Source organism: Eucyclogobius newberryi, unplaced genomic scaffold (assembly GCF_026437365.1).
Source record: "Eucyclogobius newberryi isolate DKJ021-1_F unplaced genomic scaffold, fEucNew1.0.hap1 SCAF_1, whole genome shotgun sequence".
In the NCBI taxonomy this organism is placed as follows: Eukaryota; Metazoa; Chordata; class Actinopteri; order Gobiiformes; family Gobiidae; genus Eucyclogobius; species Eucyclogobius newberryi.
Genome location: NW_027315723.1, coordinates 16,489,003 through 16,501,195, shown reverse-complemented (window position 1 = coordinate 16,501,195; position 12,193 = coordinate 16,489,003). Strand labels below are relative to the sequence as shown.

The following is a 12,193-nucleotide window of genomic DNA, read 5'->3' as shown; positions in this document are numbered from 1 at the left end:
ATCTACAAAAGGCCAGCTGAGGACATAAAAGCGCCATTTGAGTCTGGCAGAAGTATGCAAACAAAGGAGCATTAAGGAGTACGACAACAACAAAAGGGACCACAACATAAAGACTACTTCTAGGTCCACACAAACTAGATATGCACACAATGTTGGGATTAAACCAACTTTCACAGTGAAAATTATGGACAAAATGTCTTACCGCTCTTTTTGTACAGTATAATCTCAGTCTTGAACTCTTTCCGTTCGTCCAGCGCCTTTTGCATCTGCACGGTCAGACTCTCACTGGTTTCGCTGCCGTAGAGAAAATGACACATACAACTTTTCTGCATCAACTCTCCTCGAGCGAAACCCGTCAGCTCACAAAACCCATCCGAGCAGTAGACGATGGGGGACAGACTCTGCACTTGGGCGTTTCCCAGCACAAAGTTACTATCTGTGGAGAGAGAGGAAAGCACAAGTTTGGGTTGATTTAGGTTTGAACCTGTTTAGTTCTGTAAGCTTTGTTCAGTTCAAGCTATAAGTCATAGGTTAGATTTGATTGTTGCTTGCATTTAATGTATAAATCCAAAGTTGCAACCATTAGAGTTCTGTTTAAGTTCTGGGTGGGCATGTTTTGACAGAATTTAGCCCGGTTATAGTGCCCAAGATAAATAGTTTAAATCTGTCATTTCATAGGAAGACATAACTCCTCTAGCTAAACCTCTCAAAGCTCAACTCAAAGCTGGAAGCTAAAAAAGAAAAAGTGTTTACAAAATCACTTTATAGATTTTCACTATTGCTTTTAATGTTTAATCCATAGTGGTAGAGAAGAAATGTTCAGGAATCTAATCGATCCATGGAAAGGTTAACAAGTCTGAACCGGAAGGCTGCACACCGGAGTGTCGGCTCTAAAGTTATCCAGGTAAAGACTTGTTTGTTTAGGTGTGATTTGTCCAGTTTTCACTACATTGACAGAATAAATTTGCAACATTTTATATTTTAAGCAAAATTTAAAGGTGCACTACGTAACTTTTCTGTGTGTGTGTGTGCGTGCGTGCGTGCGTGCGTGCGTGTGTGTGTGTGTGTGTGTGTGCGTGTGTGTGTGTTGTAGCTTTGAACTGGCTTCTTTTAATGTGAAGAATGTTTAGGATTAATAGCCTGGATTTTGAATCTAACATAATGTATGTTTTGTGTATTGTCAACAGTTAACTGAAAAACTATGCAAACAAATAAAGCTACTGCAGGCAAAACAATGTAGTATGCTCTGTTCGCCACAACGGAGGCTAGCTGTTACGAACAAGATCCGATGCCGTCCTAATTCTAACTTTCAAAGCGTGTATAAGTCCTCAGGAGCATAACCTACAACACGCTGCAGCTGTCATCAATTTTGTGGAGATGTCAGGGGGAAAAATATAATTTGAATTTTAGGCAAAGCTCTTTCTTCTTTTTTGTCTTTGTTTAGTTCAGAAAACCTGAGTAAGTAATTCTGCGGACTCATAAAGCTGTCCTCAGGGAGAGTTCAACAACTGCTGCTTATATAATCTACTACTTTTTGAGAGGAAGCATTTTAGGTTGTCTGTAATTTATTTTGAATTATTATCTTACCCATGTCAAACTCTATTGAGCTCAATTCAACAATGAAAAGACAAAACTTTTCGAACACCACCAATGCATTCTAATTGACTGTATATTCTTTGCCTTATACCCAGCCCCCTCATTACCCCAGCCCCATGGAGACATGTCAGCGGAACCACAGGAGCTGTTAGTTTTAGGGGGAAAAGATGGGACCATGACACACTTCACAGCCGCTCTACTGCACGGGACCGAGACCACCACATGATCCAGATCAACGGTGCGGAAAACCAATCACCATCACCTCAGAACACCTCACATGCACATACTCTGGTACTGCACGTACTCTGGTACTGCACTCCACAGGACTTTGGACTTGGATGAAATATAATATAAATAAACACTACGAATTGCAAATATTAGAATTTCTCCAGACTAAAGCTGCACTATGTAACTTTTCAGGAGGGGGGGCCACCAACTGGTTGTCTCCATGGAGATGTTATTGTGACATCTTGAATGTAAATGTGCTCTATTATAGTCCTGGTTTAGTTCTGCTGTTTATTTCAGACCTGACTTTGTCCTGCCAAAGTCCTGGTTTAGTCCATAACATTACTAATACCCATATCCAGCACCTTATCTTTTATTCCCATCACAGGTAGACATTACTTCAAAATACATCTTTTATTTGGAAGTACTACTTTTTAACTAAAAATCCACAATTAATAAATTACCTTTGTTTTTCACAGTAAAACATTTACAAATTTACAAGCAGAGTTGTAATGGCAGTCAAATTTAAATTTCCCAAATATTAATTTAAATAAATTATAACTTTTATTTTAAAGATGCAGTACTTTTATTTCTAACAATGTTTTTTTCTTTTTTCTTTTAAAGCAAACAAACATGGCTCACTACAGATATAGCCATATAGCTAAACATTTCTCCAATCCATTTAAAGACACATCCTTAATTCTGGTCATTAAAAAATCTAAATTAAAACGTTTTGTACCAAATTACAAAGCCAAAAACTGAATGGTTTGTCAGAGTCTCCCCCGACTGGTTTGGACGGGAACTTAAAACAGGTGCACCTAACAGAGCAATATAAATAGCATTTGAAAAAGGTGAGAGGAGAGCAGGTGGTTCTGAAACTTTGGAGTCTTTTGTAATTCAATTTCTGCTCTTTTATATAGAGAGAGGATCTGATTTTTTCTTGTAGTTCTGATTACACACTTTTTATTCTATTTTTTAAAAGAATAAACAAAGAACACTCCAGAACACAAAACACAGCAAAAATCTAAGTAAGAATACAAATAGACTTCAACTAAACATCAAAAGTCACGGCACGTTTAAGTTAAAATAAGTCTATCAAATTTGTCTATTTGGATGTAATTTTTTCTATTTGCCTGATGCTTTTTTCGGTCAAGTCCTTGATCTTTGGTGAGGTTTTTATCCATTTCTTTGTGATGGCCTTTGTTCCTGCCACCAACTGTACACTCCAAATGTATCCATTTATTGTATCCATTGCAGGTGTTTTGAGGCCCAAATACATAGTTCTAAAATCATTCAAAACTTTTTAAGCAATGGGACATTCCCAAAACATGTGATAGTGGTTTGCCTCCTGGCTGCCAGTCAGCATTTCCTTGTGAATAGTGGGCACTATGACACAAAACTTGATAAATTTAACAGCAAAATTCCCTTCAAACATTTGATTTTGTGTACACACATTTTCCCACTCCTCGTCTGTCAAAACTAGGTAACCTTCTCTTTCCCATTTGTTTTGAATATATTTACTAGAGTAGATGTCCAGATTAGCAATGCACAGGTATAATTGATATATTGTTCCCCTTGAAAGTTCTGATTTATAAACCTTGATAAAAAATGTTGGTCAGAGGGTTATAATAAATTTTTCATGAGATTATCTTTTACAATTTAATGAAAAACTTCTCTTTTCTGGTCAGTACAATTTGGTACAAAACCTTGGTCATGGAGGTTTGAATTGATAATTTTTTATTCACCTTATTCTGGAAGCTTGTCAGGGCGTCGCCATACGACGTAATCATTCTTCTGGTTGTATTAGTTAACATGGGGGACTAGGTGCATTGTTGACTTGTTGGTCACATGAACATTGGATATTTTACACAAATCAGTCTAGTCTACTTTTCCCTTGTTCTCCATTTAAACCAATGGAGTTCACGCTGGACGGAAGTGACTATCATGTGGGAAAAGTGGGCGGGGCGGAATAAGTTCAATAGGCCCAGTTAAATCCAATAATCCTTTCTTATTCCCTATTACGTATAGTGTAGTCCTGATTACAACTTGATTAATCCTGATTAGGTCTTCTTGGTTTCATTTTCATTGGATCATGTTATATTGAACAGATAGTAAATAAATCAAAAGCAGAATGTGTGAATAGTTTTAATAAAACCAACGAGAACTTTAACTACAGTTAAACCAGGACTAAACCAGTACCCAAATAAGGCTAAACTAGTACTAAATACAGAAAAACAGGATATATATATGGAGCCTGGGAGCTTGAGGGTTCTGCGCAGTATCTTTGCTGTTCCTGCACTGCACTTTTCTGGACCGAGATGTCTGATGTTTTCCCTGGGATCTGCTCAAACCATTCCTCCAGTTTGGGGGTCACTGCCCCAAGTGCTCTGATCACTACGGGCCCCACCGATACCTTCACACTCCAGGCCTTCTCCAGCTCCTCTCTGAGGCCTTGGTATTTCTCTAGTTTTTCATGTTCATTTTTCCGGATGTTTCCATCCCATGTACTGCAATGTCCACCACCACAGCTTTCATCTGACCCTTGTTGACCACCACTATGTCCAGTTGGTTCACCATTATCATTCGGTCTGTCTGTATCTGGAAGTCCCAGAGGACCTTGGCTCGGTCGTTCTCCACCACCTTTCGAGGTGTTTCCCACTTTGTCCTTGGGGTCTCCAGCCCGTCCTCTGCACAGATGTTTCTGTACACTATGCCAGCACCTGGTTATGGTGCTCCATGTATGCTGTCCCTGCAGCATCTTACACCCTGCAGTTATGTGCGGGATGGTCTCAGGGCCCCCTTTGCACAGCCTACACCTTGGGTCTTGTCTGGTGTGGTAGATCTGGGCCTCTATTGATCTGGTGTTCAGGGCCGGCTCCTGTGCTGCCATGATCAGGGCCTCTGTCCTTCAGACCGGCTCTTTCTAACCATTGGTAGGATTTCATGATATCAGCCACATCAGTTATGTTCCGGTGGTACGGTGGTTTTGTTAATAAGAGGGTTTTTTTTTTTCCATAAGAGTTCTATTAAGAGTGTGTTTTGAAACTTCCTATAATCTGTCCTTTCCTCCTGTTCTACTGCGTTGTAACAACGAAATTTCCCCTTGTGTGGATATTAAAGGATTATCTTATCTTATCTTATCTTACATCCCATGTAGGGACTTGTCCTCCCATGATGGTCCCTCCAGCACCTCATCATCCTCTGTTCCCCAGTGTCTGAAACATTCACTGAGCACGTCATGTGAAGGAGCTGTATTTTTTTTATTTTGTTTACATATATACCCCATTGAGACTCAACAGAATCTCCAAAGGTGATTCCCAAATGCTTTAAGTCAGGCCATTCTAAAAAAAAAACTGGACTCTGCATCGAATTGTAAACTGAGCAACCTGGGATCAGACCATAGCCGTCCTTCACTATTGCAACAGATTGATTTTGATCAGTTTATTTATGCTTTGTTTGCAACAATCATCTCCCCCATGTATTACATATTTTATTATAAACAGACAGAGGACGCTATGAAGAAATAACATATGGGCTGTTCTCAATCACTACACTGCAATGGAAGGTATGATCTAGACTAAATTGTAGAGTTAACGGTATTTCATTTTATTCTTGATTTTTTTTAATGTGAAGCACTTTGGTCAACTGGGGTTGTTTTAAATGTGTTTCATAAATAAACTTTAACTGAACTTGAAATATAGAATGAGGAAATAGGTTGAAAAAATGCTATTTCTTTTTGCCATCATCTATTTGACTATCCACAGCAATTTGACCACTAAACGACTTTCATACTGAATTTGTTATGTGCATCTTGTCAGTCTGTTCCTCCTAGGAAGACGTGATAGTGGGATTGAGGAGATCCTCAAAGTGTTCTTTCCACTGTCCAACAATATCTCCAGTTGAGGCCTGCAGCACTTGGTCAGCCAAGCACTGCAAACTGTGTCTGTTTGAGAAGTAAGGTGTTCTCCAACTACAGGGACATCACACTCCTCAGCACCAACCCATCTTGAATCTCAGATTCAGGAGCAGTGTGGTTTCACTCTACATTCTCCATCAAGGGATCGAGAGGATTCATGGGAGTTTGCCCACATGTGCTTTGTGGATCTGCAGAAAGCATTTGATCATGTCCTTTGTCCTTTGTGGGACTGAGCAGTGGAGCATCCCCCAAAGGTGCTGGTTCTGGGCTGTGCCAGCTAATTTTTACACCAAAAAGGACTTGTGTCTGTTGCCATAGCAATTGTTTAATTCTTTCTCCATTATTTACTTTTACTATGTGCTAATTGTATGTACATTTTATTTGTTATTCCACTGAAACTGGTTCTCATTTCTGGCATAGCTGTTAACTGCTGCAGAGCCAGAACTAGCTTTAAGCACCAGGAGCCAGAATTGAAGCGGAAAACTACAGAACATTTTCTGAAATGGTTTTCTGAAACCGTTCCAAAACCGACACCAGCACCAACTTTGTAGACAAGTGGTATGACCTGGGAACATCTCGAGATCCTCCTGAAAGAGCTGGAGGAAATGTGGACAGGTAAGTCCCTGCTCAGACTGCTGCCTCCGCAACCAGGCCTCAGGTGAGAGCAGGAACATGGATTGATGGATGTTTTATGTTGCATCACATTGCTGAAGCAGTTTGTGAATTTGTCCACTTACAATGGAAATCACCTTTTTTCTGACTCTCCACAAAGATGCAATTGCATTGTTTGAAATGTTTCACAATATCTTATACTTCTATCTTGCATTTAATTAATGTCAGGTGTTTGTATTGCTAAAAAATCCTTGAAAAACATGCATTCTTTCTGTAAGCCTTACTGTAAGCACGGTTGCCTCTTCAGATATCCGACCTGTAACTTGGCCTTGTGGTGTCATGCTTGTCTCTATCGAGATGAGATATGTTTAATGCCATACTGTGTGACATATCAGGTAAAGCAAAAACTTAAATTATTGAATACACATCTCCTCCCCCTCTTATACAGTTTCCTCATTTAGACAATGTGGCAATGAATCAAAAATGAAAACAACATAAATGTAGCCTAACAGTAGCTCGAAAATTGCATCATAATCAATGCCACGGATCAGCACTTCTGTTGTTTTGGGATTTCCGGTTGAGTGGAAATTCCATTCACTTAAGAGGAGAACCTTCTCCTTGAACCGACACCTTAACGTGGTGGAGGGGTTTGAGTGCCCGAATGATCCCGGGAGCTATGTTGTCGGGGGCTTCATGCCCCTGGTAGGGTCTCCCAAGGCAAACAGGTCCTAGGTGACGGGTCAGACAAAGATCCGTTCAGAAGCCCCCTATGATGACAACACGAACAAGGCAGTTTACGTCGCCCGGATCAGCGTCACCGGGGCCCCATCCTGGAGCCAGGCCTGGGATGGGTGCTCCATGGCGAGCGCCTGGTGGCCGGGTCTTACTGGGGGCACAGCCCGAAAGAGCGACGTGGGGCCGCCCTCCCGTGGGCCCACCACCCGCAGGAGGATCCATAAGGGGCCGGTGCAGAGAGATCTGGGCGGCAGTCGACGGCAGGGGCCTCGGCGACCAGATCTCCAGACACAGAGACTAACTCTGGGGACATGGAATGTCACCTTGCTGGGGGGAAAGAGCCTGAGCTTGTGCGGGAGGTTGAGCGATACCGACTAGATATAGTCGGCCTCACCTTCACGCACAGTTTGGGTTCTGGAACCCATCTCCTCGAGAGGGGCTGGACGCTCCACTTCTCTGGTGTTGCCCGCGGGGAGAGGCGGCGGGCTGGTGTGGGCTTGCTGATAGCCCCTCAGCTCAGCCGCCACGTGTTGGAGTTTACCCCGGTGAACGAGAGGGTCGCGTCCCTCCGCCTTCGGGTGGGGGACAGGTCTCTCACTGTTGTGGCGGCCTACGGGCCGAACAGCAGTGCAGAGTACCCGGCCTTCTTGGAGTCCTTGGGAGGGGTACTGGACAGTGCACCGACCGGGGACTCCGTTGTTCTACTGGGGGACTTCAACGCCCACATGGGCAATGACAGTGACACCTGGAGAGGGGTGATCGGGAAGAACGGCTTCCCCGATCTGAACCCGAGCGGTGTTCAGTTATTGGACTTCTGTGCTAGCCACGGATTGTCCATAACGAACACCATGTTCAAGCACAAGGGTGTCCATCAGTGCACATGGCACCAGGACACCCTAGGCCGGAGGTCAATGATCGACTTTGTTGTCGTGTCATCAGACCTCCGGCCGCGTGTCTTGGACACTCGGGTGAAGAGAGGGGCAGAGTTGTCAACCGATCACCACCTGGTGGTGAGTTGGATCCGCTGGCGGAGGAGGGAGCCGGACAGACTTGGCAGACCAAAGCGCATTGTGAGGGTCTGTTGGGAACGTCTAGTGGAGCCCTCTGTCAGTAGGGTATTCAACTCGCACCTCCGGGAGAGCTTCTCCCATGTCCCGGGGGAGGCTGGGGACATTGAGTCCGAGTGGACCATGTTCTCCGCCTCCATTGTTGATGCGGCTGCTCGGAGCTGTGGTCGCATGGTCTCCGGTGCCTGTCGTGGCGGCAACCCCCGAACCCGGTGGTGGACACCGGAAGTAAGGGATGCCGTCAGACTGAAGAAGGAGTCCTATCAGGCCACTCTGGCTTGTAGGTCTCCGGAGGTCATCGACAGGTATAGGCAGGCCAAGCGAGCCGCGGCTCGTGCTGTCGCAGAGGCAAAAACCCGGGCCTGGGAGGAGTTCGGGGAGGCCATGGAGGAGGACTATCGGTCGGCACCAAAGAAATTCTGGCAAACCGTCCGGCGCCTCAGGAGGGGGAAGCAGTGTCTCACCAACACGGGGTGGAGGCCTGCTGACCTCGACTGGGGATGTCGTCGGACGGTGGAAGGAATACTTTGAGGATCTCCTTAATCCCTCAGTCACGTCTTCCGAAGAGGAAGTAGAGACCGGGGACTCGGAGGCTGGCTCATCCATCACCCAAGCTGAAGTCACTGAGGTTGTTCGCAAACTCCTCGGTGGCAGGGCTCCGGGGGTGGATGAGATCCGCCCTGAGTACCTAAAGTATCTGGATGTTGTAGGACTGTCTTGGTTGACACGTCTCTGCACGTCTCTGACCGTGCCTCTGGACTGGCAGACCGGGGTGGTGGTCCCTCTGTTCAAGAAGGGGGACCGGAGGGTGTGTTCCAACTACAGAGGGATCACACTCCTCAGCCTCCCGGGTAAGGTCTATTCCAAGGTACTGGAGAGGAGAATCCGACCGATAGTCGAACCTCGGATTCAGGAGGAGCAGAGTGGTTTTCGTCCCGGTTGTGGAACACTGGACCAGCTCTATACCCTCCATCGGGTGCTCGAGGGTTCATGGGAGTTTGCCCAACCAGTCCACATGTGCTTTGTGGATCTGGAGAAGGCTTTCGACCGTGTCCCTCGGGGTGTCCTTTGGGGGGTGCTCCGGGAGTACGGGGTCCGGGGCCCTTTGCTCAGGGCTGTCCGGTCCCTGTATGACCGGAGCAGGAGCTGTGTTCGCATTGCCGGCAGTAAATCAGACCTGTTCCCAGTGCATGTTGGACTCCGCCAGGGCTGCCCTTTGTCACCGGTTCTGTTCATAATTTTTATGGACAGAATTTCTAGGCGCAGTCAGGGGTCGGAGGGTGTCCGGTTTGGGGACCACAGGATCTCATCTCTGCTGTTTGCAGACGATGTTGTCCTGATGGCTCAATCAAACCCGGACCTGCAATATGCACTGGGACGGTTTGCAGCCGAGTGTGAAGCGGCTGGGATGAGAATCAGCACCTCCAAATCCGAGGCCATGGTTCTCGGCAGGAAAAAGGTGGCTTGCCCTCTCCAGGTGGGTGGGGTGTCCTTGCCCCAAGTGGAGGAGTTCAAGTATCTCGGGGTCTTGTTCACGAGTGAGGGAAGGATGGAGCGTGAGATCGACAGGCGGATCGGTGCAGCGGCTGCAGTGATGCAGTCGCTGCATCGGACCGTTGTGGTAAAGAAGGAGCTGAGCCGAAAGGCAAAGCTCTCTATTTACCGGTCGGTCTACGTTCCTACCCTCACCTATGGTCATGAGCTTTGGGTAGTGACCGAAAGAACAAGATCGCGGATGCAAGCGGTCGAAATGAGTTTCCTCCGCCGTGTGGCTGGGCGCTCCCTTAGAGATAAGGTGAGGAGCTCGGCCACACGGGGGGAGCTCGGAGTAGAGCCGCTGCTCCTCCACGTCGAGAGGAGCCAGCTGAGGTGGCTCGGGCATCTATTCCGGATGCCTCCTGGGCGCCTCCCTCGGGAGGTGTTTCAGGCTTGTCCCACCGGGAAGAGGCCCCGGGGAAGACCCAGGACACGCTGGAGAGACTATGTCTCTTGGCTGGCCTGGGAACGCCTCGGGATCCCCCCGGAGGAGTTAGAGGAAGTGTCTGGGGAGAAGGAAGTCTGGGAGTCCCTGCTCAGACTGCTGCCCCCGCGACCCGGCCCCGGATAAAGCGGCAGAAGATGGATGGATGGATGGATAAGTGGAGAACGAGGGAAAGGTCTCGTCTCAAAAATAAGATATAAGTAGAATGATTGTGTAAAATGTTCAATGTTCATGTGCATCAACATGTCAACAATGCACCTTTTTACATCCAAGCTTCCTCATCCACAAGCTCTCTGTGCACCGGACAGGCTCTCAAAGCTTTCAAGAGACTTTGTGTGCGGGTGACTGACTGTCTGATCCTAAAATATAACACCTGGGCGGTTAGAAATAAGGCTTGAAAAACGGTCTGCAAGTAGGCTGATGTTTAATAATATGTAAACTAGAATTAGCCAGCTGCTAACAACCTGAAATAAACAGCTCAGCGCTCAGTCTAGAGTGATTTATGTAAGTCCACTGATGACAGTAATACATTTCTGACAACAAACAGTACAGAAGTGGAATCCTTTGTTTTGAGACTTTTGTAGGCGCAGCACACAGTGAGCATGCGGCTTTTGTCCTCAAGATGGCAGTGGCAACGAGTGCCATGTCACTTCTGACCCATGAATAGCCAAAGCAAAGCAAAATGCACAATTATAGTTGATTAAAGGTGCGCTATATGCAACATCTCTGTGGAAATGTACTCAACTGGCTTGTCTCCCTGTAGATGCTATTGCTTTTCCAAGATAGTCCCTATGTGGCTTTAAATGCATATATCTCAATGTAGAAAAGCAGGCGATGCCACCAAGCCAAGTTACGTATCAAAACAAGCTTAAGTGAATGTTTTACAAGGTGTTATGGGCAATAAAAACAATGCCGGGAAATAGTTGCCAGATATATAAGTTTAATACCATATTGAAAAGCAATAACATCTCAATAGAGACAAGCAGGTGGTGGACGCCCTAACAGAAAACTATTACATAATGAAACTTTAGATTTAGGCCAATTTATCATTGAAAGATTCATAAAGTTGGACTTTACCAGGAAAACAGCTTCATAACATGAGCACCCATTTATTATATCCATTCATACTGGCCTAGATATCTTGCCTCTTGTTTTATTGGACACTGGTTTCAGCTCAGGCAAAAAGCTTATAATATATTCATAACTGTATTTGCATATCCTCAGTGCTGCTACTGCTGCTAATTGAAGCCGGGGAAGCTGTGGAAACGCAGTGGTGAGTGACAGCGAATAAGATTGTTATCAGTAATGAATTTAACTTTGGAAAGTATAATCAGGAAAAGATTGATGCTCCAAAAGAAAAAAAATATGCCCTATATGTGCAAGGGGTTAATAGGCTATCTTATTATGAATGCAAAGTTGACTCAAGTTTTATTTGGATTACAAAAACTAAACATTTTATTTACCATAAAAATCTAAACTTTACATGGACAAACAACATATTTAAATTGTTAAATTAAAGAATACAATGACCCTTTTCAACAAATGTATCACATTCAAAACTTTTGATGAAAATTAAAAAAAAAATTACATTTATCAGTTTATATAGGCTATTTGTAATATTGGCTGATTTCAACTGGCCTATAAGAAACAACGTTGTGCAATCTGTTCTGTGTTATTGCAGGGGGAAAAAATGAATAAACTTTCTTGAGATACTATTGCATAATATAATGCATAATATTGCAATAACCAAGCTGTATATTCCCACTTGTGCTGCTCCATTTACTCACGCGTCCCGTCGAAGCGCGTGGCGATCGTGTCCAAGAAGGTGTTCTGAGGCGCATTCAGACCCCGCATGACAGGCATCCGTGACCGGGTCGACCCTCGCCTCTCGCGGCGCTCCGAGCCATGGTTCTCCGCCGTGGTCACGAAACCCGGGAGAAAACGGGATGTGCCCGGAGCAGAGCCCCCCAAACCCTGCATGAGGGCCCCGAGGCGAGACACGCGCGACTCCACGGCTGCTGCGGAACAAGGACACGCCAGAAACAAGTGGGGAAAAGCCCG

At 45.3% G+C, this 12,193-nt stretch overlaps 1 protein-coding gene across 1 annotated transcript in view; it reads right to left on the bottom strand.

Annotated features, from left to right (window-relative positions):
- Positions 1 to 12,193, bottom strand: part of LOC140354626 (voltage-gated delayed rectifier potassium channel KCNH8-like) — a 90,808-nt gene extending 78,615 nt beyond the window's left edge. The window contains exons 1-2 of the mRNA XM_072439746.1: positions 11,920 to 12,193; positions 203 to 436 (exon numbers count right to left, since the gene is read on the bottom strand). Of these exons, the coding sequence (XP_072295847.1) occupies positions 203 to 436; positions 11,920 to 12,112 (427 nt within the window). The 5' untranslated portion in view covers positions 12,113 to 12,193. The remainder of the gene's footprint in view (positions 1 to 202; positions 437 to 11,919) is intronic.